At 39.9% G+C, this 27,678-nt stretch overlaps 1 protein-coding gene across 2 annotated transcripts in view; it reads right to left on the reverse strand.

Moving 5' to 3' along the window:
- Positions 1–27,678, reverse strand: part of NID2 (nidogen 2) — a 78,855-nt gene that overhangs the window by 15,555 nt on the left and 35,622 nt on the right. For both annotated transcript variants that reach the window (XM_089907703.1, XM_089907704.1), the window contains exons 9-11: positions 5,998–6,141; positions 5,168–5,296; positions 4,054–4,197 (exon numbers count right to left, since the gene is read on the reverse strand). In XM_089907703.1, coding sequence (XP_089763829.1) covers positions 4,054–4,197; positions 5,168–5,296; positions 5,998–6,141 — 417 coding nt within the window. The remainder of the gene's footprint in view (positions 1–4,053; positions 4,198–5,167; positions 5,297–5,997; positions 6,142–27,678) is intronic.

The raw sequence follows: 27,678 nt of genomic DNA on the forward strand, positions 1-27,678 counted from the left end.
AGCCCCTTACCAGTCAGATAACGCAAGATGGCTTATTCTCAGTGTAATTCTCCATTCTGTCCTCTACCAAGCTGCTAAGAAAACCTGTTTGGAAACTGTATTAAAAATTCTCTATTTTGAGTTCATGCTTTGGTGCTTCAACATTCTTCTCCCTGCCTTACTCCTGAGCCCACACCCAAAAGCAGCTGAAATCCCTTCAAAACAAACCCAACCCCTGGACTCGAGCTCCCCCCTCTCTACCTCCCCTGCTTTGCTTTTGAACCACCCAGTGAAATTTCCTGGTGCCAACTCAAATCGACCCGCCTCCAGACCCCAACAAAGGCTTCGGCCCATGAGTTCTTGTTTCCCACCTACTCGGTCAAGAACCCTGCTGCTGGCTGTGCCCTTTGGATGCTGTGTGGCATGCAGTGACCCACTCTCTGGGACCTGTGAATATAATCAGCTGCTTCTCTGCTTCTGCTGTGGCCACGCCAACTTTACTATACCTTACCCAGCACCTACATGCTTCCAATAGAAACCACGAGAGACGACAGCATAAGTACCTCTCCTCACAGCCCTTCTCTGGGTAATGGGCCATCTGTAACCCAGTACATCAACTCACACGTGAGGAAAGGTCCCAGCTCAAAACACTCTGCTTTTCCACCCGGCAGGATCATCAAGACCTACAGGGACAAACATGCCTGAGAAATATCCAGCTCACACCAATGCAGGGCTGAAATCAATCTCCATTGAGGGGAGCTGGAAAGATTTCATTCTAGTTGCACAAAAGTAATTCCTCTTAGTGACTCAGACTAGGTCGAGAACCCAAAGCCAAGTGCAGCCTCCCCAGGGAACCTGGTTTTTAACAAACTGGCTGGAGAAAAACCCACACACCCTTTTAATGCTAGTTTGATGGAGTGAAAACAAATGTGTGTTTCAAGTGTGCACACCTTCCACAAAATAGAGGCTTCATCTCTATTTTTCTCTTTTTTCTCTATCGCTATGGTCACTGGGACACATGCACCCTGTGACATGCCTTTAAAAATGCACACACACACACACATTTATATACTTATCCCGCAAGCCTCCTTCATGATTAGCCCAGCCTGATTTATGCACAGCACAGGTATTTAGGAAAATGACTATTCATTCTCTACTACCCCACAGTCTGGAAGCTTGGACGGCAACCACAGGGTAACTATGGCAGGCAGCCTCTCAGATGGTCCCCAAAGATCCCTTCCTCCCGATATTCAGTGTCTTATGTAATCCCCTTCCTTTGAGTAACTTGCTTCCAACCAAGACACTAAAGCAGTGTTGAGGGGATGTCATTTTTGTGATCACTGCCAACCTGCCGGCAGACCCCCTGCTGAAGGCTTTGATGAAGGAAGCTACTTTGTAGGAGAGGTCTGCGTGGCAAGAAGCTGAAGGTCACCTCCAGGCAACAGCCGGCAGAGACCCGAGGCTCTCAGTCCGATAGTCCTTGGGGAACTGAATCCTGCCAATAACCACGTGAGGCTCTTTCCCCACCTGGGCCTTCAGATGAGGCCCCAGATCTGGCAGAGACCCCCTGACTAGACCCTATAGAGCATAATAATGTGTATTGTTTTAAGCTGCTATGTTTGGGGGGGGTTTGGTTATGCTGCAGTAGATCACTAATACACTGGGGAAGCAATGGATGGGCTTGGCCAATTTTAAGTTTGTGGGTTCCAGAGAGAATCTCAAAAATAGAGAACGAGATAAAACAGGGACAACTGAACATGGCAGAAATCAGCAAGAAGACAACAATAACAAAGAATGACAACCCTATAAAACTCCCAGCATGGAAAAGTAGCTAATTTCAGGATCCTAGTATGACCCCAAAATGTAACCCAAGTCCTACAGGACAGGCAGAAGTTAAAAGAAGGGAGAGAGAATGATTCTAGAAGGGGTTAGGACAAGAAGCAGCTCACCTACATTAACATTCTGATTTTAACACTCATCACATCTAAGTTGCAATAATCTCAACTTCTTTGTTTTAAACCAAAGACCTAAGGAATGAAATACTTTCAAAACACCATCTCTGCTGGCCTGAGCAGCCAGATGTTTAAACATGAAATTCTACTGACAAGATTTTTTCCTTTGTGCATTCTCGTTTCTGAGAGCCAGTAGTGTGTTAAATCGAAATGAAGGATGAGTCCCACGAGGTGGAAAGAGCAGTATTTCCACTGCGGGACTTAGCAAAAACATGAGAAGTTTATGTGCGTCACCTGACACCCCTCCCTCCAGACCTAGAGGGTATCTCTGTCTGTACAGAGTATCTATTACACATGGAGCTCTCTGGCCGGTCAACTGGGACAAGCATCTGTGACTTACAAATCTACCTCATCCTAACTTGAAATGCACCTGAGCTCTGTCTAAACCTGGGGGTGGGACTTCCCTGGTGGCTCAGTGGTTAAGAATCCGCCTGCCAATGCAAGGGACACGGGTTTGATCCCTGGTCCGGGAAGATCCCACATGCCATGAAGCAGCTAAGCCCGTGTGCCACAACTACTGAGCTTGTGTGCCACAGCTACTGAAGCCTGCGCGCCTAGAGCCCGTGCTCCGCAACGAGAAGCCACCACAATGAGAAGCCCGCGCACCGTAACGAAGAGTAGCCCCCGCTCGCCACAACTACAGAAAGCCCGTGTGCAGCAATGAAGACCCAACGCAACCAAAAATAAATAAAATTGATTCTTTAAAATTTAATAATAAATAAATAAACCTGAGGGTGTTTTTAGGGAGAAAAAAAAACAACTCAGGGTTGAACTGAGCCACAGCTTTGGGTCATTTCAATATAAACTATGTTTTCAAAAGTAAACCATACAGCTAAGCTTCTGTACAGCAGAAGTGGAAACATTAAAGAGCCAGGTTCAGACAATCCCGAAAAACCCCACATCTGGAAAGGAGTAGAGGGGCTGTGCTGCTCTGACATGTCTATTCTGTCAATAACGTATGGCTTCAGGCTGCTGGTCCACTCAGCCTGTCCTGCTGAAACCAAAGGGAAAAGGAAGGAGGAGGAGAATCAAACATCTAGCGAGGAGGTCAGGGCCAAGCTATTCGATCAGTTAAGAAGCTCCCAGGAGTGACAAGGCTGTTCTTAGCAAATCAGCTCAGTGGGCCCAGGTATACGGGGACAGAGGCAAGAAGCAATTTGATGAGAGAGGGAAAGCCTGCATTTTAGGCTTATATTCCTAAAATCGACCCTTTTCCCACCATCCTCTCATTCCCAGTGTCTCATTTAACCATTATTTGTGTGCATTACTGACTGATGTTTTGAAGATCTTTAGTGATTATGTAGATTTACTGAATGATCTCTATATTAAGGTACTACTAATCCCAGTTTCATGAACATTTATAATCAGTGTTATGCCTAGTTTTTCAGTAGCAACCTCACACATTTCTAAGTTAAATTTGAACAGTTAGTCCTGCTTTCTGGTTTGGTGATTTTATAAAGTTCAGTATGAAGTCTTAAAGATAGTTAGATTTCTGGGAGAAAAGCTTTGAGTACTTAGGTATGCATTAATATCCTTTTATATCTGTGGATTTATTTCTTCTCTCTCTCTCCTTCTCCCCTTCCAGAGAGAGAGAAGAAAGGGAATAAATTCCACAGAAAGAACTGTATGTATGTTTAGAGATTGCTTAAATTACCACTTCACGCAGGGGAACAGCAACTAAAAATTAAGCAGGACTGGAAGTGCTGAATTAAGCCATTAGCCAGAGAGATTGAAGGATGGAGACTTCCTCCCAGGAGGATATATGCCTTTCCCCACATCCCCCCTTCCTTCACTAGCTCCAGGGAACAGAAGGTTACAAGCTGGCAGGGTCTCCCCACTGCTCCAGGCACGGCTCTTCCAAGGACCACCATACATGCTCAACAATCTGGTCCCAGGGCAATCACCCTCGGCCTCTCTTTCTGACTCAAAGGACACCTTTTCTTTCTCTTTTGGCAGTTCCACAGCGGTGTGAGTCAAAGGAAGGGAGAGGCTTCTGAGAGGCCCTGGGGATGTGCATCCAAAGCAACGTTCAGGGGCGCTGAGGCCGCCCACAGTTACTCACCGGTGCACTGGTGCCCGTCACCGGCATAACCAGGCAGGCAGGCACAGCTGAACGAGCTGCCTCCGTGGTGAATGCACTGGGCCTGGCTGGCGGGAGCACAGTTGTGACGGCCATCCTCACAGGGGTTGGGAAGTGGGGCGATCACTGAAAAGAGAAGAAGGCAAGGATGTCCAAGAGCCCAGGCCTGCGAATGGGTGAACCCTGCACACCAAGAGCATCGGGACATCTGGAGGCTTATAAGGAATGCAGGTTCTCAGGCCCCAGAGCAGAGCCAGTGAATCAGAATAGGAATTTTAACAAGATCCCTAGATGGTTTGTATGCACATTAAAATTTGAGAAGTGCTGATCATGGTTTGTGGCTATAACACTAGGCATGAAGATCAGTCATCAAAAACTGTCCTTGATTAAAGTTTATAACTCCCCAGAGCACTGCTGCTTCGCATGCCTGCATACGTACGTACGTACACACACACACACACACACACACACACACACACACACACACACACACACACACACAGAGTCTCTGTGATTGCTACTTTTTCATCTCACTGGATTAAAAAGTGGGTTGTCTCTAATACCATCTAGCTCTAACAGTGGGATGAATTTGGAATTCTAGTTCTTTTGGATCCACTCTTTGGTCAAGTATTTTTCTGGAATTCTAGAAAGGCTATATTTATTACAGACGGAGCTCTTTGACCAGTCAAGTGAGACAGGCCTCTATGAATTACAAATCCATTTCATTCTAATTTGAGAAACATTTGACCTCTATCTAGACCTGTTGGTATGAGAGAAGTTCATAGTCTTGTTACATGATTGGGCCAAACATCAAGATACACAGCAGTCTCGACAGAGGTGAACATCTTTCCATAACTTACACCAAAAATATCTATTTAGAGAAAAACAACAACAACAAAAACACCCAAACAAAAACAAAACCCCAACAAACAGGGTGGAGCTGAGCCATAGCTTTGGGTTATTTCAATGTAAATTGTCTGTTTTCTAAAAAACCATCCAACAGAACTTCTGTATAACAGAAGTGGAAACAGTAATGAGTCCAAGAGCAAGGTTCAGCATGATTTTGGCTAAAAAGAGGCACAGTTTTGGCACTCACAGACGCAGGTGTGCCGGTCGCCTGCAAACTCATAACCACTCCGGCACTCACACCTGTAGCTTCCCAGCAAGTTGACACACACAGAGTTGGGGCCACAGCGATGGAAGCCAGTTGCACATTCATTTACATCTAAGAAGGAATAAGAACAGAAAAAGCTGTTTAAACCGAAGTCCCCACAAGTGGAAGGTCTGCAAACTCAATGCTCGCTCACCCCTAAGAGGTTTCAATGATACTAACGGTTGGTAGACTCAACAGGGGTTGAAATGTAGGCTAAGCACCAGATGTGGATGCATGTTGCAGATCGTCATAAAAATAAACATTTATTTCAAGTCATTCAAGTATGAGCCCCAGGGAGATATGTTTTGAACAAATATTCTGAGAATTCTTTAAACATTTAAACAATTCTGAACATTTAGAAGAGAAACACAAAAAGTAACGATTTTTCTTTTAAAATGTAAAGAAATTTCCACTACTGCTTTTGAGATACAGTAAGTGAAAGAAATAGGTGAATGTCTGAAATCTGAAGGTAACCAGAAAATGTACTCTTTAATGAATGTAAAAAATACTTGATTCCGTCTTAAAATGACAACATTTGAGAATGTAAAACATCCAGGCATTACAATAGCCATTTTCAGAGTCCCAGCCAAAAATACCCACCTCCAAACTACCCTCTTAAACCTAACCAGAATATGCTTAGTTTTTAAATAGCTGTATTTAGATGAATAGCTGCTAAACTCATTGATCCATGGAGATGACAAAGCAGACACTTGTCTTCTACGGACATAATGTTGGAGGACTCCATGAGGGAACACAGAGCATTCGGCTCTTACCCACGCAACTCCGTCCATCTCCCTGGTACCCAGATGCACACTCGCAGGTGTAGTCTACACCTGTCGCCGGATGGCACCGAGCCGTGGTGGCGCATGTGTGACTCCCATCATAGCAAGGATTCACTGGGGTGGGATCTGAGTCCCCTGCATAGGTAGAGAGAAAATAAAAAAACAAAAGCACAATCTGGCTGTCATAAAGAGAACGGCACAGAAGAAAGAAGATCGGCAAGTCCTTGGAACTGGCTGTGGACCTGTCTGTCTGGGGCCCACCTGGCGACCTTACTAAATTATTAATATCCAAAGCGAGGGCGGATCATCTGTGTCACAGTTTTCGATTCCAGAATGGCTTCCCCTCGCCTACTCTGCAGACAGCTAGCCTTTTCTTGTTTACAGCAGGTTTGTGTCAGGGAACTAAAATATCCAACACATGGCATCGTTTTATGTAAAAGTGCTTTCATTCTACCTTCTCAGGATAATTCTGTGAGGCAGGCTGTCATTCCTTTTATTGGTACTTTTCACCGATAAGGAAAATAAGCGAGAGACATTAGAAAAATTGCCCAAGCTCACAACGCCAGGAAGTGGTACATCAAGGACTTATACCCAAAATTTCTGCCTCCTAACTGCGCAGTCTCTCACTAAGTGCACTAGTCCATGGGTCAAAATTCAATTAATGAGAAAATCTTGCTTTTTAAAAAAAAATTTATAAGACCAAATAAATAGGAATGGCTTTCACAGTATTTACTCTTTAGGATTAACCTTGCCATGGCTCCATCCATCCACTGGGTAGTGATGACTGTTAACATCTGAAATATTCCCTAAAGACCTTTACTTCTAGATCGAGTGTAACAGTAATGTGTATTAAGTACTTATGTGCCTAGCACTGTTCTAAACCCATACATATACCATTCCATTAAATACTCATGTCTACAACGTGAGGAAGGTATCGTCATCATCTTCATTTTACCGCAGCACAGAGAGGTCAAGTAACCTGCCCAAGGTCACACAGCCAGAAGAGGTGGGTGCATCAAAAAGCTGGGCAGTCTGGCTGCAGAGCCCACCCATGCTTTCCATCATTTTGCTACAACTACCACCAAAGGAACTTCATAAAGTCATCTAATCGAAGCCAAGAGCACAGAGATGGTGGCGCTGGAGACAGCCCCAGTTGCCCAGACTGGATGAATCCGTTAACTTTGGGCACTTCCATTTACTTCTCCGATTCCTCAGGTGTAAAATGAGAATAAAAATAATGCTTATATCTGTTAGAACTGCTGAAGAAAATAAAGAAAACCCAACTCAATGTATGTGAAAGGAAACTCCGCCACAGGCCAGCCCAAACAGACCCCAGTGACTGCATTCCTTCTTCCTCACCAGCCGGGCAGAGTTCATTCTCTCTTGAAGTTTTAGCTTCATCTCAGTCCTGAGAATTAATTCGGACCTTAGATTCAAAAGATTGCATGAGCCCCACCCAAACCTCTCAGGCTCTACCTCAAGCCATCCCTGCTCCTAATGGGGCTCCATCTAAGTCATGATAACTAGACTTCTGTCCCCGGGTTTCTGTCTCGACAGCCAGCTTGGCGCACAAGCCTACCTTGCCCTCCACAGCTGTCTCACTGCCCTAGAAACCAGCAGCTTGGCATCCCTAGACTTTGGCAGTACCACCTCCTCCTGGACTCCCTTTGCTTTCACTCTAGCTCACACACATCTGCCCACCCCCTGACCTCATGTGGGTGGGCCTCACCCACATAATTCCCAGTCTAGATCCAAGTGCTTGCTGCTGTCGCCTACCTCACAGATGGACTTCCCTCTAGTCCTTAGGATGCCTGGCCACTTCCCCAGTGCTAGCCCACCGCCCACGTTACGACTCTTCCAGTTTCCTCTATGGGGCTGCTGTGAATGGGGATGCCTTGGCCGAGTCCCTGATGGGACGCCTTCACTTTCTGGTAAACTCCCATCATCGCTTTATAAGAAACACCATGTGTGGTCCCGCGGTGGAATATTCTCCTATCATTGATTCCCACATTATGGCCTGAAAATAAGGAGGGCCATGGGTTTACCCTCAGTTCACCTCAGTGACATTGGCTGGTGTAACGGAATCTTTGCAAGTAAACAGGACCAACAGTGGCTCTAGCATTTTTAAACCTGAGGAGCTGAAGTACGCCAGCAGAGGCCTCGCTCCCCAAATCACACAGACATCCATGGACGTCCCTCATCCCTCCCCTCTGGTTCTCTTGCCAGACAGGCCCGGGAGCACAGCACTGGGGTTGACTTGATCATATTGCCCAAAGTCCTGAGTCAGTCCCCTGAGTGTTGCAGTTGAGAAAGACAGGGTTGCATCCTCACTGAAGGCCCCACGTGAGACAAGAACCTGATTGACCCCCTTATTCTCTCTCCATTTTAGGAGAAGGTTTTGTACCAATTCCTGACGTACCCACTCAAAGGAAGAAGTGAGCTTTGAAATGTTTTCGTTTACAAACACTAGTGGCTTAGCCCTCATGTTCAGTACTTTGCAGTATCAAAACTTCACCGTGGCACACTCCAGCAGAGATTAGTGAGTATATGTAATGTCAGGAGTTTACCACCCGGTGAGACATTGAAAGAAAATACATGCAGCACAAAAGTTGATTGGCAAACTTGGACAGGACACACTAGCGTACCTGAAATTGAGGAGAAAGTGTGCATAATTACATCATGCTGACTTAAAACAGACTTCACTGACAGCACGGCCACATCATTTGCTGAGCCCAGCGCAAAACAAAAATGTGGGACTCTGTTCAAAAATTATTAAGTTTCAAGATGGTGACAGCACAGCTTTAAACCAAGTGTCAACCCTTTCTGAGCCTGAGGCCCTGTGCTCAGAATTTGGTTTCCAAACACACTATATTCAAAACCCATTTCTAAAAATGTTTGGTTATCCATTCTCTATGGCTAGTTAGCTTTTCTCCTATTATAGTAAATAAAGAAGAGCTGTATCCTTCTTAAGACATTTTCTATTTCACCCTTACCCTCCTGAACAGCTTGACTCTCTGACAGAGGATCTGGAACTAATTTACTCATTTAATCAAGAGGGGAAGAGTGGTTTTCCTTAAAGGAACAGTCCGTTCAGCTTCAATGCATGGCCCTCCGCCCAAAGGCTCCTCAGCTGGAGAGCTGAGCGGGATTGCAAAGGCAGGAAGCGTTCCTGGATCCTGCCCTGTGAACCCACCAATACCAGCCAAGCCGCACGGGAAGCTCAAACTCTCGGGGAGGGCAGGGGGCTGACTGGAGGGTTGTGGAGGTTCTGGACACTCCTTCTAGAACCCGGGACGCTGAACCCGGAGCTCCCACGTCAGGTGGGGCAGCTGTGTTGTTTCGTGCGCATGCCAGCCAGATAAACGCTCCCTCCAGAAAAAGGCAAAGGCTCTTGAGACGATACTGCCATGCGCTGCGAGGGGAAAGAAAAAAAAGGTGGTGTTTTGTTTTCCTTTTAATAAATTTTCTTCTTTCTTCCCCATTTTTCTCCTATTCGGGTAGAATGAACAGTATTGCTGTTTTCCGTAGGGGCGGATGAGCAGGGTTAAAACCCAAAGGGTAAATAATCCCCACGTTCCTTCTTTTAAAGTTTGGTCTATATTACGAGGCAGTCGTGGGGTCTGTGGAGTCGATGTGGAGCCGCAGTGCCGTGAGGGGGAAACAGTGGGCTCTGGAGCTGGCGTTGGGTTCGAGTCCCAGCTCAACACTTCTAGCTGTGACCAGGCAGATGACTTCATGTCTACACCGAAGTCTCTGTAAAATGAGTAATAATTCCCTTACTGGGTAGGGCTGTGGTGGGGATTAAATGAGTTAATTCACGCAAGGTACTTAGAACAGTGCTTGGCATCAGGAAGACTGTCCTTTGCTACTACTAGCACTACTACTACTTATTATTATTATTTGACCTGGGTAGAAGGGAAAAATCATGCAATTCTAAAGGCAAATTTGCTAATTTTGGTACCTGCCAGTTTGCTAGCTTTCTGACCCTTTGCTACTTCTCCCTTTGGGTATGTCTCTAGGAAAGATACACCCAGAGATCTGTCTTTTCCTTACATGATTCCAGAGTCTGAATGAGACCTTGAGGGCTGGGAGGCTCTCCTGATAAACTACTCTTCTTACAGATCAGACGCCTACACCCAGCGAAGGGCTGAACTGGGCATTCAAAGGTGAAGGTCATTTTCCCCTGGTGTTTTTGTTGAAATCTCTCCTTGAGATCTTTTCCTTCCTTCTGAGGTACGTGTTCCTGTAAAGTCAGCTGACATTTTTATACTATTAATTCACTACCGTATAATCCCTTCTTCAGACACTCAATGGCTGCGCTCCCCCAACCCAGTTTCTTAAAACCAAACCAACCAACCACACCAACAAGCTCAGGATTCCCGTTTCAAATCACCTCTACATCCTAGGGAGGAGCCCTGTCCTCTTACCTTAATCTCCTGTTATCATACTGCTGAAGGGACTGCTGCACATCGAGCCCCAGGAGGCATAAGGGGCCCTCAGCTCCAGTGGTGAAGCACAGACTCTCCAGTTACAGACTCACCTCTCTGAGGTATGGATTCTGGGCTCAGCAGTATCAATACGGAACTGAACAAGGGAAACATTCTTCCTCCTCATGTGCCTCTTCTAGGGGAAGACTGCCTACTGGTTTTGAGAATTAAAATGCTCCCTTGATCTGACAAGGTCATTTCACATCTGTAGAGTTCCCTGACTTCCCAGGCTCATCCTCTGGCTTGCCTAGAACATTTTTTAAAAATTAGCATACTTTAGTTTTTTAAAACAGGTTTAGGTTTACCAAAAAATTGAGCAGAAAGTACAGTTTCCATAGCTACCTCCTACCAATTTGCACAGTTTCCCCTGTTATTAATATTGTGTATTAGTGTGGTACATTTGTTATAACTGATAAACCAATATTGATATATTGTTATTAACTAAAATCCATAGTTTACATTGGCATACACTCTTTGTGTGGTCCAGTTCTATAGGTTTTGACAAATGTATAATGATGTGTATCCACCACTATAGTATCATACAGAATAGTTTCACTGCCCTAAAAATCCCCTGTGCTCTACCTATTCATCCCTCGCTCCCTCCCCCCGAGCCCCTGGCAACCACTGATCTACTTACTGTCTCTACAGTTTTACCTTTTCTAGAAAGTCTAGAATCACACAGTACAAAGCCTTTTCAGACTGGCTTCTTTCACTTAATAATATGCACTTGAAGTTCCTCATGTCCTGTAGTTCCTTGATAGATCTAGAACATTTGTATCCAGAGCTTCAGTGGCCATGGCTCACGGGCCGAGCCACTCCACGGCACGTGGGATCTTCCCAGACCGGGGCATGAACCCGTGTCCCCTGCATCGGCAGGCGGACTCTCAACCACTGCGCCACCAGGGAAGCCCGTATCCAGATTTTTCATCAAGCTTCACAGGTGAGGTTAATGATGATTGAAGTATAAGAACCACTGCTTTAGAGTTTTGTTTTTTTCCCCACAACTGTTTTTTCAAATTGATATAGTCCACATACCATGTAATTCACCCATCTAAAGTACCCATTCCATGCAAATGGAAATGAAAAAACTGAAGAAACATCAAGTGCGCAATTAGTTTTTAATATAGTCACAGAGTTGTGTAGCCATCAACCACAATTAATTTTAGAACATTTTAATTTTAATCCCCCCCCCCAAAGAAACCTTGTACCTTTTAGCAATCAACTCCCTATCCCACTATTATGCCTCCAACCTAGGCAACCACTAATCTACTTTCTGCCTCCGTAGATTTCCCTATCTGGATATTTCGCATAAGTAGAATCATGTAATATGTTATCCTTCATGACTCATTACCTTCACTTAGCATAATGCTTTCAAAGCTCATCTATATTGTACCATGTAACAGTGCTTCATTCCTTTTTATGTTTTATGTTTATGTCTCCATGGCGTATCCTCTCCACATAGGTTTTCAAGATGCAGCACCACCCATTATAGAAGAACTACTACACTTTCATGATCATACGTTAATAATCATATTTTTAATCAGCTCCTTGGTCCTCTATATTATTTTACTCATATTAGCAACTAAACTAACCCATACAAGTACAATAGATGCACAAGAAGTAGAAACCATCTGGACAATCTTACCAGCCATTATCCTAATTCTAATTGCCCTGCCATCATTACAAATGCTTTACAGGCTGGACTACATAACCCTTCCCTTACCGTAAAGACTATAGGACACCAATGATACTGAAGCTATGATATACAGACTATGAAGAATTAAATTTTGACTCCTATATAATTCCAACATCAGACCTAAAAACAGGAGAATTACGACTAGTAGAAGTAGACAACGTAGTAGTTTTACCTACAGAAATAACAATCTGAATACTAACCTCCTCAGAAGACATTTTACACTCATGAGCTGTGCCTTTACTAGGCGTAAAAACAGAGGCAATTCCAGGATGCCTAAACCAAACAACTCTCATATCACCACGGCCAGGTCTATATTACAGACAATGCTCAGAAATTTGTGGATCAAATCATAGCTTTATACCCATCGTCCTTGAACTAGTACCACTAAAATACTTTGAAAAATGATCCTCATCAATATTATAAATTCCTTAAGAAGCTAAATAGCATTCACCTTTTTAAGTTAAAGACTGGGAGTTAAAACTCCCTTTCATGATATGCCACAATTCAACACTTCAACATGATTTATTACTATTCTATTAATAATTCTAGTCCTATTTATTGCATTCCAACTAAAAATTTCAAAATATACTTATTATTCAAATCCAGCGTTGATGTCTACCAAAGTACAAAAACAATCTACCCCTTGAGAAACAAAATGAATGAAAATCTATTTGCCTCTTTCATTGCCCCAACAATAATAGGACTTCCTATTGTTATCTTAATCATTATATTCCCAGGTATTTTATTCCCAACACCTAATCAACTAATTAACCATTGTATAATTCCAATTCAACAATGATTAGTTCAACTCACATTGAAACAAATAATAGCTATTCACAATCACAAAGGACAGACCTGAGCACTAATACTTAACATCACTTATTTATTCGATCAACAAATCTATTAGGACTATTACCACATTCATTTATACCTACTACACAACTCTCAATATTAATAGCAATTTATAATATTAGGAATATAATAATATTAGGAACAGCAGTTTATGGGCAGGAACTGTAGTTACAGGCTTTCATCACAAAACAAAAGCGTGCTTAGCTCACTTTCTACCACAAGGAACACTCGTTCCTCTTATTCCTATGCTAGCAGTCATCAAAACTATTAGCTTATTCATTCAACCAACAGCTTTAGCCATACTATTAACAGCTAACATCACAGCAGGACCCCTATTGATTCATTTAATTGGAAGAGTGACTCTAGCATTGCTGAGTATTAGCACCACCACAGCTCTCATTACATTTCCTATCCTTGTCTTACTTACTATCCTCAAATTCACAATTGCAATAATTCTAATTTATGCATTTAGCTTACTAGCAAATCTTTACCTACATGACAATACATAATGTCCCACCAAACTCATGCATATCACATAGTAAATCCCAGTCCCTGACCCCTTACAGGAGCTCTCTCAGCCCTTCTAACAACAGTAGACCTAATTATATGATTTCACTTCAACATTATTATTAGCACTAGGCCTACTAACTAATACCTTTATCAATAGATCAGTGATGACAAGACATCATCTGAGAAAGCACTTTTCAAGGCCATCATACACCAAGTGTTCAAAAAGGACTTTGATATGGAATAATCCTATTTATTATTTCAGAAGTCCTCTTTTTTTTACCAGTTTCTTTTTGAGCCTTCTACCACTCATGCCTTGCCCCTACACCTGAACTAGGGGGATGCTGACCACCAACAGGCATCTGTCCTCTAAATCCATTAGAAGTACTACTTCTTAATACCTCCGTATTATTAGCCTCTGGGGTATCCACTATCTGACCTCACCACAGCCTCATAGAAGGAAACTGAAAACACATACTCCAAGGTCTTTTTATCACAGTCGCCCTAGGCGTTTATTTTACATTTCTACAGGCCTCAGAATATTACGAAACATCCTTTACAATTTCAGATGGGGTATACAGGTCAACTTTCTTCATAGCTACAGGGTTCCACAGACTGCGTGTAACTATTGGCTCTTCCTTACCGTCTGCTTCTTACATCAATTAAAATATCACTTCACGGGGCTTCCCTGGTGGCGCAGTGGTTGAGAGTCAGCCTGCCGATGCAGGGGTCACGGGTTCGTGCCCCGGTCCGGGAGGGTCCCACATGCCGCAGAGCGGCTGGGCCCGTGAGCCATGGCCGCTGAGCCTGCGCGACCGGAGCCTGTGCTCCACAACGGGAGAGGCCACAACAGTGAGAGGCCCGCGTACCGCAAAAAAAAAAAAAAAAAAAAAAATCACTTCACATCTAACCACCATTTCGGCTTCAAAGCCACTGCCTGATGTTGACATTCTGTAGATGGATTATGACTATTCCTTTACGTACCCATTTATTGATAAGGATCTTATTATTTTAGTATTAAATAGTAAAATTGACTCACAATCAATTGGCTTCAGTAGAATCCGAAAAAGAATAACTCTAATATTGACATTAATTACAAACATAGCACTAGCCTCACTACTTGTATTTATCACATTCTGACTTCCCCAATTAAATATTTACACAGAAGAAACAAGTCCTTATGAGTGCGGATTTGACCTTATAGGATCAGCACGTCTACATTTTTCCATACAATTTTTCCTGGTAGCCATTATATTCCTCCTTTTTGATTTAGAAATTGCTCTTTTACCCCCTACCCTGCGCATCTCAGACAAATAATCTAAGAACAATACTCATTATAGCTTTATTCCTAATTTTATTACTAGCAATAAGCCTAGCCTAATGAATGGACCCAAAAAGGACTAGAATGAACTGAATATGGTAATTAAACGAAATGATTTCAACTCATTAGATTATGATTAAGTTCATAATTACCAAGTGCTTTTAGTGTATATAATTATTATAACATTTACAGTATCTCTTATAGAATTATTAATATATTGATCTCACCTAATATCTTCACTATCATGCCTTGAAGGCATAATATTATCACTATTCATTATAGCAACGCTGATAATCCTAAATACACATTTTGCCCTAGCCAGCATAATACCGACTGTTCTGCTAGTATTCTCAGCTCGAGAAGCCACACTCGGACTATCCCTACTAGTAATAGTATCAAACACATATGGCACTGATTATGCACAAAATCTTAATCTCCTCCAATGTTAAAAGTTATTATTCCTACAATTATACTAATACTACTAACATAATTATCAAAGAACATAATCTGAATACCACAGTCCATAGCTTATTAGTCTCATAGCCTTTTTCTTCTTAATCAATTTAATGACAATAGCCTCAACTTTTCACTAATTCTTTTTCCCCAGCTCATTAGCACCATTATTAATTTTAACAACATGACTCTCACCATAATTAATAGCCAGCCAATTTCACCTACCTCAAAGAATCATTAACTCGAAAAAAATTATATATTACCATGCTAATTACATGACAAATATTCCTAATTATAAAATTCACTGCCACAGAATTCATCTTATTTTATATTTTATTTGAAGCAATACTAGTTCCAACACTTAGTATCATTACCCGATGGGGTAATCAAACAGAATGTCTTAACACAGGACTTTATTTCTTATTTTATACACTAGTAGGATCACTTCCACTCTTAGTAGCACTAATACATATTCAAAATGTCACAGGCTCACTAACTTTTCTAATACTTCAATATCGAACACAAACAACAGCCAACTCCTGATCCAACATTTTCATATGACTAGCATGTATGATAGTCTCTATAGTAAAAATACTCCTCAACGGCCTTCACCTTTGATTACCTGAAGCACATGTAGAAGCCCCCATTGCAGGATCCATAGTCCTTGCAGCCGTACTACTAAAACTCAGAGGCTATGGTATATTGCGAATTACAGCAATACTAAACCCACTAATATATTTCATAACATACCCTTTTCTCATACTCTCCTTATGAGGAATAATCATAACTAGTTCAATGTGTTTATGCCAAACAGATCTAAAATCACCTATCACGTATTCTTCCGACAGTCACATAGCACTTGTTATTGTAGTCATTCTTATCTAAACACCTTGAAGTTATATCGGGGCCACTGCTCTAATAATTGCCCACTGCCTCACATCATCCATATTATTCTGCCTAGCAAATTCAAATTACAAACGAATTTACAGCAGAACAATAATTGTAGCCCGAGGTCTACAAACATTCCTCCCAATACCAGCATGATGACTACTAGCAAGCTTAACAAACCTAGTTCTACCCCCTAACTATCAATCTAATTGGAGGACTCTTTGTAGTAGTAACATCCTTTCCATGATCAAATATCACCATTATCCTCATAGGAATTAACATAGTAATTACCACCTTATACTCACTATACATATTAATCATAACAAAATGAGGCAAATATACCCACCATCATTCACATGAGAAAATGCCCTCATAACCCCTTCACATTTTACATCTCTTACTCCTATCGTTAAACCCCAAAATCATTTTAGGGCCCTTGTACTATAAATATAGTTTCAAAAACACACTAGATTGTGAATCTAGTAACAGAAGACTAAATATTTTTATTTACTGAAAAAGTATGCAAAAATTGCTAATTCATGCTTCCATATCTAACAGTATGACTTTTTCAAACTTTTAAAGGATAGCTATCCATTGGTCTTAGGAACCAAAACATTGGTGCAACTCCAAATAAAAGTAATAAACTTATTTACCTCTTTCACACTAGTTATACTATTTATACTAACGATACCAATTATAATAGCACCAACATCTACAAAATAACACATATCCATCCTTTGTAAAAAAAACCACTATCTCATATGCTTTTATCACCAGCTTAATTCCAACAATAATATTCATTCATACAGGTCAAGAGATAATTATCTTAAACTGACATTAAATTACTATCCAAACCCTTAAATTACCACTTAGCTTCAAAACAGACTATTTCTCAATATTTGTGCCAGTAGCATTATTTGTCACATGATCTATTATGGAATTTTCAATGTGATACATGCACTCAGGTGCTAACATTAATCAATTCTTTAAATACTCCTTTTTCTTATCACAATACTAATTCTTATCACTGTTAACAATCTTTTACAACTTTTCATTGGGTGAGAAGGAGTCGGAATTGTATCTTTTCTACTTATCAGGTGACGATATGGACAAGCAGATGCAAATACAGCCGCTCTCCAAGCAATTTTATATAATCGCATTGGAGACATTGGACTTATTATATCAACAGCATGATTTCTATTTAATTTAAACTCATGAGACATACAACAAATCTTTATACTTAACCAAAATCACTCAAACCTACCTCTAATAGGACTTGTGTTGGCTGCAGCTGGAAAATCCACCCAATTTGGCCTCCAGCCATTCCCTCAGCAATAGAAGGCCCTCCTCCCGTTTCAGCTCTATTCACTCCAGCACAAGAGTTATAGCAGGTATTTTCCTACTTATCTGCTTTTACCCTTTAACAGAGAATAAATGTACCCAAACAATAACATTATGTCTGGATAAACATAACTACAATATTTACAGCAATATGTGCTCTCACCCAAAATGACATCAAAAAAATTGTTGCCTTCTCTACTTCAAGCCAATTAGGCCTTATAATAGTAACAACCTGTATTAACCAACCTTATCTAGCATTTCTCCACGTTTGCACACATGCCTTTTTCAAGGCCATCCTGTTTATATGCTCTGGCTCCATTATTCATAGCCTACATGATGAACAAGACATTCGAAAGATAGGAGGTTTATTTAAAGCAATACCTTTTACCACAGCGGCCCTCATTATTGCAAGTCTCTCACTGACAGGAATGCTGTTCCTCACAGGTTTCTACTCTAAAGAACTAATTATCGACACTGCTAACACGTTGTACACCAACGCCTGAGCCCAGCAAATAACTCTCGTCACCACATCCCTTACAGCTGTCTATGGCACTCGCATTATTTTCTTCGCACCATTAGGACAACCTCGCTTTTCTACTTTAATGAAAATAACCCGCTGCTAATCAATTCTGTTAAACGTTTATTAGCTGTAAGTATCTTTGCTGGATTCATTACCTCCAGCAAAATTCCCCTAATGACAATCCCACAAATAACAATACCTGATTACCTGAAGCGAACTGCCTTTGCTGTGACCATCCTAGGTTTTATTCTGGCATTTGAAATCAGCCCCGCTACACAAAACTTAAAATTTAAATATCCCTCAAATTTCTTCAAATTTTCCAACCTCTTAGGTATTTCCCCATTATTATACACCGCTTCCCACCATACTTAAATTTATCAGCGAGTCAAAAATCAGCATCATGTCTCCTAGATTTAATCTGACTAGAAAGCATCTTACCAAAAATGACTTCCCTTATTCAAATAAAATTTTCTGTACTAGTGTCAGACCAAAAAGGCCTAATCAAACTATATTTTCTTTCATTCCTCATTACCCTTGCCCTAAGCATAATTCTATTTAATTAACATGAGTAACCTCTATAATAACCGCAACACCAATAAGTAATGATCAACCAGTAACAATTACCAATTAAGAACCATAGCTATACAACACTGCAATTCCTATAGGCTCTTCACAAAAAAACCCAAAATCACCTGTATCATAAATTACCCAGAGTCCCCTAGTCCATTAAATTTAAATACAATCTCCACTTCCTCATCCTTTAAAACAAAGAATACTATTGAAAATTCTATCATCAACCTTGAAAGAAATATACCTAGAACAGTCTTATTAGAGACTCAAACTTCAGGATACTTCTCAGTGGCCATAGCTGTCATATAACCAAATACTACTAATATTCCCCCTAAATAAATAAAAAATACTATTAAACCCCCAAGTGAACCACCAAAATTCAACACAATCCCACAACCAACACCACCACCTACAATCAATTCAAGTCCACCATAAATAGGTGAAGGTTTTGAAGAAAAGCCCACAAAACTAATTACAAAAATAGTACCTAAAATAAATACAATGTCTATTATCATTATTCTTACATGGAATCTAACCATGGCCAATGAAATGAAAAATCATCATTTTAATTCAACTATAAGAACACTAATGACCAACATCCGAAAATCACACCCATTAATAAAAATTATTAACAACGCAATTATTGACCTCCCAGCTCCATCAAACATTTCATCATGTTGAAATTTTGGTTCCCTTCTGGGCATTTTGTTTAGTTCTACAAATCTTGACAGGTTTATTCCTAGCAATACATTATACATCAGACACAATAACTACTTTTTCATAAGTAACACGTGTCTGCCGAGATGTAAACTATGGATGAATTATCCGATATCTACATGCAAATGGAGCCTCCATATTTTTTATTTGCTTATTTATTCATGTAGGACAAGGCTTATATTATGGATCCTATACCTTTTTAGAAACATGAAGCATTGGAATCATTATTTACAGTCATAGCTACAGCATTCATAGGCTATGTCTTACCCTGAGGACAAATATCATTCTGAGGGGCAACAGTTATTACTAATCTCCTTTCAGCAATTCCATATATTGGCACAAGCCCTGTCGAATGAATCTGAGGTGGATTTTCAGTAGATAAAGCAACTCTTACACGATTCTTCGCCTTCCATTTTATTCTCCCATTTATCATTGCAGCGCTAGCAGCTGTCCACTTACTATTCCTTCACAAAACAGGATCTAATAACCCCACTGGAATCTCAACTGATATAGACAAAATCCCATTTCACCCCTACTGTACAATCAAAGATATCCTAGATGCCTTACTGCTAATTCTAATACTATTAGTGCTATTTTCACCCGACTTACTAGGAACCCAGACAACTACACCCCAGCAGACCTTCTCAACACACCATCTCATATCAAGCCAGAGTGATAATTTTCTATTTGCATATGCAATTCTACGATCAATTCCTAATAAATTAGGAGGAGTAATGGCCTTAATCTTTTCAATCTTAATTCTAGCATTTATCCCAATGCTTCACACATCCAAACAACGAAGCATAACATTTCGACCTCTCAGTCAATGCGTATTTTGAGTACTAGTAGCAGACCTATTAACACTAACGTGAATTGGAGGACAACCCATAGAGCACCCCTTCATTATTATCGGACAGCTAGCATCCATTCTATATTTCTTTTTAATTCTAGTACTAATGCCAGTAACTAGCATCACTGAAAATAATCTCCCAAAATGAAGAGTCTTTGTAGTATCAATATATCTATTACCCTGGTCTTGTAAACCAGAGAAGGAGAATAACACATCTCCCTAAGACTCAAGGAAGAAGCTCCAGCTCCACCACAGCACCCAAAGCTGAAATTCTATTTAAACTATTCCCTGAAGATTTGTTATGGGACATTTACAAGGTTACTAAGTACAATCTTAGTATTAAAATAACCTCTTTTTACCATAAATTACCATGTACTTTATGCATAATGTGTATTACATTAATAAGTACATAAACATACCATACATAATACATGATATGTATAATCGTACATTATTTACCCCATGCTTATAAGCATGTACTTTACATAGTACATATTATTGATTGTACACAGTACATTAAGTCAAACCAATCCTAGTCAACATACATATCATATCCACTAGATCACGAGCTCAATCAGCAAAGCTGGGTGAAACTATCAACCCCGCTTAGCAGGTGTCCCTCTTCTTCCTCTGGGCCCATAACTTGTGAGGGTTTCTATTAATGAACTTTATCAGACATCTGGTTCTTACTTCAGGACCATCTCACCTAAAATCACCCACTCTTTCCTCTTAAATAAGACATCTCGATGGACTAATGACTAATCAGCCCATGCTCACACATAACTGTGGTTTTATGCATTTGGTATTTTTTAATTTTTATAGGGATACTGGGACTCAGCTATGGCCACATGAGGCCTTAACACAGTCAAACTGTAGCTGGACTTTAATTGAATATTATTTACCAACATCATCAACCATAAGGTGTTATTCAGTCAATGGCTACAGGACATAAGGAAATTACACACACACACATATACATACACATACACATTGAAGCGGTAGATAACCTGTTTAACAAGCCCTCCTTACACCCCACTAAATCCCATATTCTACATGCCCATAATGCCCTGCCAAACCCCCCAAACAAGGCAAAAACATATAAATACATAGAATTTAGTTAATCTATCCAACAAACACAAACAATGCTCAAAATAGGATATACCTAGAAAATAAACCCTAATCGTACAAATGAATTACTTAGATATCTACCATTTATATAGACAGGCATCTCCCTAGATCTATGGACCATTTTAATCAAAATTTTAATACTAAATCTAGCATAAATCATACAACTATATACATGTTATTTCACAATACAAACACAACTTGTTAATGTAGCTTAAAACCTAAAGCAAGACACTAAAAGTGCCTAGATGAGTTTATCAACTCCATAAACACAGAGGTTTGGTCCCAGCCTTTCTATTAGTTTTTAATAAAATTACACATGCATGCATCTGAGCCCCAGTGAGAATGCCCTCTAAATCCTTAAAAGGACCTGGCATCAAGTACACTAAGACTAGTAGCTCATAACACCTTGCTTAACCACACATCCACAGGAAACAGCAGTGATTAAAATTAAGCCATAAACAAAAGTTCAACTAAGTTATATTAACTACGGTTGGTAAATTTTGAGCCAGCCACCACGATCAAACGACTAACCCAAATTAATAGAAATTCAGTGGAAAGCATGTTAAAGAGTAACATAAAGTTAAATTTTAATTAAGCTGTAAAAAGCCATAGCTAAAATAAAAATAGACTACAAAAGTGACTTTAGTATTTCCTAATTACACGACAGCTAAGACCAAAACTGGGATTAGACACCCCACTATGCTTAGTCCTAAACCCAAATAATTATTATAACAAAATTATTCGCCAGAGTACTACCAGCAGCAGCTTAAAACTCAAAGGTCTTGGCAGTGCTTCACACCCCTCTACAGGAGCCTGTTCTATAATCGATAAACCCCGATAAACCTCACCAACCCTGGCTAATTCAATCTATATGCCGTCTTCAGCAAGCCCTGAAAAGGAATAAAAGTAAGCATAATTATACATAAAAACATTAGGTCAAGGTGTAACCTATGGAGTGAGAAGAAACGGGCTACATTTTCTATCTCAAGAATGTATTTCTCACTACACGCAGGTTTTTATGGAAACTAAAAACCAAAGGAGGATTTAGTAGCAAATTAAGAATAGAGTGCTTAACTGAATAAGGACATGAAGTAAGCACACACTGCCCATCACCTTCCTCAAGTATTACAATAGCTTCCTACAATCTATTACTAAACACTAATTATATGAGAGGAGACAAGTCGTAACAAGGTAAGCACACTGCAAAGTGTGCTTGGATAAATCAAAGCATAGCTTACATAAAAGCACCTAGTTTACGCCTAGGAGATTTCATAATTTATGAACACTTTGAACTAAATCTAGCCAACCCCCCACAAGTTTTACTAATATAAGCAAATTAAGTAAAACATTTACTCCACATTTAAAGTATAGGGGATAGAAATTTAAAATATCCTCTGGCACTACAGAGAACCTACCGTAAGGGAATGATGAAACATTAAAAGTAACAAAAAGCAGTTAACCCCTTGTACATTTTGCATAATGATTTAACTAGTAAACATTTAACAAAGAGAACTTTAACTTAAGTTACATCCTGACACCAGATGAGCTACTTATGAACAGTTTATTAGAACAAACTCATCTATGTAGCAAAATTAGTAGATTTATTATAAGAAGATTTATAAGAAGATTTATAAGTAGAGGTGACAAGCCTAACTAGCCTGGTGATAGCTGGTTATCTAGGAAAAGAATCTTAGTTCAACTTTAAAAATTACCAAAAAAATTATAAATTTTAATGTACTTTTAAATGTTAATCTTAAAAGGTACAGCTTTTTAGAAATGGATACAACCTTATCTAGAGAGTAAAAACAACACCATAGTTGGCTTAAAAACAGCCACCAATTAAGAAAGCGTTCAAGTCCAACAATAACTTTATCTTAATACCAATAATAATGAGCAAATCAACTCCTAGCTTTATACTGGACTAGTCTATTGACCAATAGAGGCAATAATGTTAATATGAGTAACAAGAAATATTTCTCCTTGCATAAGCTTACATCAGTAACTAATACTATATTGATAATTAACAGCACATAGAGCACAATGCAACATTAAATTATTTATTTAGTAAGCTGTTAATCCAACACAGGCATGCATTCAAGAAAAGATTTTAAAAAGTAAAAGGAACTTGGCAAACATAAACCCTGCCTGTTTACCAAAAACATCACCTCTTGCATAACTAGCAGTAGAGGCACTGCCGGCCCAGTGACAACTGTTAAACGGCCATGGTGTCCTGGCCATGCAAAGGTAGCATAATCATTTGTTCTCTAAATAAAGACTTGCATGAATGGACTCATGAGGGTTTTACTGTCTCTTATTTTCAATCAGTGAAATTGACCTTCCCATGAAGAGGCGGAAATAATAAAATAAGATGAGAAGACCCTATGCAGCTTTAATTAACTCCCCCCAAAACTAACTAAACCACTAAGGGATAACAAATTTTTATATGGGTTGACAATTTTTTTTTTTTTTTTTTGCGGTACGCGGGCCTCTCACTGTTGTGGCCTCTCCCGTTGCGGAGCACAGGCTCCGGACGCGCAGGCTCAGCGGCCATGGCTCACGGGCCCAGCCGCTCCGCGGCATGTGGGATCTTCCCAGACCGAAGCACGAACCCGTGTCCCCTACATCGGCAGGCGGACTCTCAACCACTGCGCCACCAGGGAAGCCCCCTGGGTTGACAATTTTGGTTGGAGTGAGCTCAGAGAACAAAAAAGGCTCTGAGTGATTGAAGTCTAGACTTACTAGTCAAAACATATCATTTCTTGATCCAAAAATTTATCAACGGAACACGTTAGCCTAGGGGTAACAGCTCAATCCTTTTCTAGAGTTCATATCAACAGTAGAGTGTACGATCTCAATGTTGGATCCAGACACCCCAATGGTGTAACCTCTATTAAAGGTTCACATTTGTTCAATGATTAAAGTCCTACGTGATCTAAGTTCAGACCGGAGTAATACAGGTCGGTTCCTATCTATTATATATTACCCTCAGTTCAAAAGGACAAGAGAAATAAGGCCCACTTTAAAAAAGCACCTGATAAACCAGTTAATGATATAATCTTAATTTAATTAATATATACAAAATATTACCCAAGAACAGGGTTTGTTAAGGTGGCAGAGCCCAGTAATTGCGTAAAACTTAAACCTTTGTAACTGGAGGTTCAAATCCTCTCCCTAACAAAATGTTTATAATTAACATCTTAATACTCATTATCCCCATTCTCCTAGCCATGGCATTCCTCACATTAATTGAACGAAAAATCCTAGGTTATATGCAACTTTGAAAAGGACCAAATGTCGTTGGACCATATGGCCTATTACAACCTATTGCTGACACAAATTATTCATTAAAGAACCATTACGACCAGCTACATCCTCCATTTCCATATTTATTATTGCACCAATCCTAGCCCTAACCCTAGCCCTAATCATATGAATTCCTCTACCTATACCTTATCCCCTCATTAATATAAACCTAGGGGTGTTATTTACAATAGCTATGTCAAGCCTCGCTGTATATTCCATCTTATGATCCAGATGGGCCTCCAACTCAAAATATGTATTAATTGCAACCCCATGAGCAGTAGCACAAACAATTTCATATGAAGTAATACTAGCAACTATTCTTCTATCAGCCCTTTAAATAAATGGAACTTTTACTTTCTCAACCCTCATCACAACACAAGAACATTTATGAATAATCTTCCCATCATGACCCCTAGCTGTGATTTATCTCCTCTCTAGCAGAAACTAACCGAGCTCCCTTTGACCTAACAACAGAAGCAGAATCTGAACTCATATCGGGTTTCAACGTAGAATATGCAGCAGGCCCATTCATTATATTTTTCTTAGAATATGCCATTATAATGAATATTTTCACAACAATCCTCTTTCTAGGAGCATTCCACAACCCCCGCATACTAGAACTATATACAACCAACTTTATTATAAAAACACTATTATTAACAGTTTTTTCCCTATGATTTTGAGCATCCTACCCTCGATTCCAATATGATCAGTTAATGCATCTACTGTGAACAAACTTCCTACCACTAATACCAGCCCTATGTATATGGCACGTCTCACTACCTACTATAACATCAAGCATCCCTCCACAAACATAAGAAATATGTCTGATAAAAGAGTTATTTTGATAGAGTAAATAATAGAGGTTTAAGCCTTCTTATTTCTAGAATCACAGGAATTGAACCTATCCTTAAGAATTCAAAGTTCTTTGTGCTACCATATTACACTATATTCTTTTTTTTTTTTTTTGCGGTACGTGGGCCTCTCACTGCTGTGGCTTCTCCCGTTGCGGAGCGCAGGCTCAGCGGCCACAGCTCACGGGCCCAGCCACTCCGCGGCATGTGGGATCTTCCCAGACCGGGGCACGAGCCCGTGTCCCCTGCATCGGCAGGCTGACTCTCAACCACTGTGCCACCAGGTAAGCCCCTATTACACTATATTCTATACTAAGGTCAGTTAAATGAGCTATTGGCCCCATACCCCAAATATGTTGGTTTATATCCTTCCAGTACTAATAAAACTCCATCATCTTTATCATCATCCTAACAACAGTTCTCTCAGGGACCATAACTGTAATAACCAGCTCTCACTGACTACTTATCTGAATCGGATTCAAAAGAAATATTAGCCATTATCCCCATCATAATAAAAAAGTTCAACCCATGAGCTATAGAAGCGCCCACTAAATATTTTCTAACACAAGCTACTGCATCAATATTACATATAATAGCTTTTATCCTTAACCTATTATATTCCGGCCAATGAACCATTACAAAAATCTTTAATCCAACAGTATCAGTAGTAATAACAATAGCCCTAACCATAAAACTAGGACTATCTCCATTCCACTTCTGAGTGCCTGAAGTTACATAAGGTATTTCATTAATAGCATGCCTAATCTTATTAACATGACAAAAAACTTGCACCCTTATTAGTATTATACCAAATTTCACCATCCATTAACCTAAATTTAATACTATCCTTATCCATACTATCTATTATAATTGGAGAGTTATGACATTCTAAAAATCTATTCATCAATTGATGGGCATTTGGGTTGTTTCCACCTTTTGGCTATTATGAAGTTTTCATAAGCTTTTCTTTCTCCTGGTATATAACTAGGAGTAGAGTTACTCAGTCAAATAGTAACTTCGTGTTTAACTGTTTTGAGAAACTGCTGTTTTCCACAGTTACACCATTTTACACGCATACCAGCAACATGGGAGGGTTTCAGTTTCTCCACATGCCCACCAACATGTGCTATTATCCATTTTTTGACTATAGCCATCCACATGCATATAAAGTAGTATTTCATTATGGTTTTGATTTTTGCATTTTCCTGATAATGAATGATGTTGAGCATTTTTTCATGGGCTCATTGGATGTCTTCTTTAGAGAAATACCTATCCAAATTTTTTGCCTCTTTTAATTAGATTATTTGTCTCATTGAGTTGTAAAAGTTCATATATTCTAGATACAAGTCTCTTATTAAATATATGATTTGCAAATATTTTCTCCCATTCTGTAGGTTGTATTTCACTTTGTTGATAAAGCCCTCTGAAGCACAGAAGTTTTTATTTATTTATTTTGGCCGTGCTGTTGGCTTGCAGGATCTTAGTTCCCCAACCAGGGATTGAACCTGGACCACAACAGCACTGAATCCTAACAACTGGACCACCAGGGAATTCCCAAAAGTTTTAAATTTTGATGATATCCCATTTATCTATTTTTTTCTTTTGTTGCTTGTACTTTTAGCATAATATCGAAGAAACCATTGCCAAATTCAGGGTCACAAAAGTTCACCCCTAAGTTTTTTATAAAATTTTAAGTACATTAAGGCCTTTGACCCATTTTCAGTTAATTTTTGTATATGGTGTGAAGTAGAGGTCCATCTTCATTCTTTTTCTAATGAGTATTATTCAATTTTACTGCAATTCTTGTTTGTCTAGAAATAGATTTATCAATACTTCAATATTTTATAATGCTTTACAATTAGGCAAAACGCTTTCAGGTTTGCATATGCAACGTCTATATATGCAATTTCATTTAATTGAAGTATAGTTGATTTACATTATATAAGTTTCAGCTGCATAACAGTGATTCAATATTTTTATAAATCATACTCCATTTAAAGTTATTATAAACTATCGGCTATATTCCCTGTGCTGTACAGTATATCCTTGTAGGTTATTTATTTTATATATAGTAGTTTATACCTCTTAATCCCCTACCCCTACCTTCTCCCTCCCCTCCATTCCTCTCCCCACTGGTAACCACTAGTTTGTTCTCCACATCTGTCTATTTCTGTTTTGTTATATT

Source organism: Delphinapterus leucas, chromosome 2 (genome assembly GCF_059928025.1).
Source record: "Delphinapterus leucas isolate spDelLeu-1000000601 "Yukka" chromosome 2, BTC_Dleu_Yukka2, whole genome shotgun sequence".
In the NCBI taxonomy this organism is placed as follows: Eukaryota; Metazoa; Chordata; class Mammalia; order Artiodactyla; family Monodontidae; genus Delphinapterus; species Delphinapterus leucas.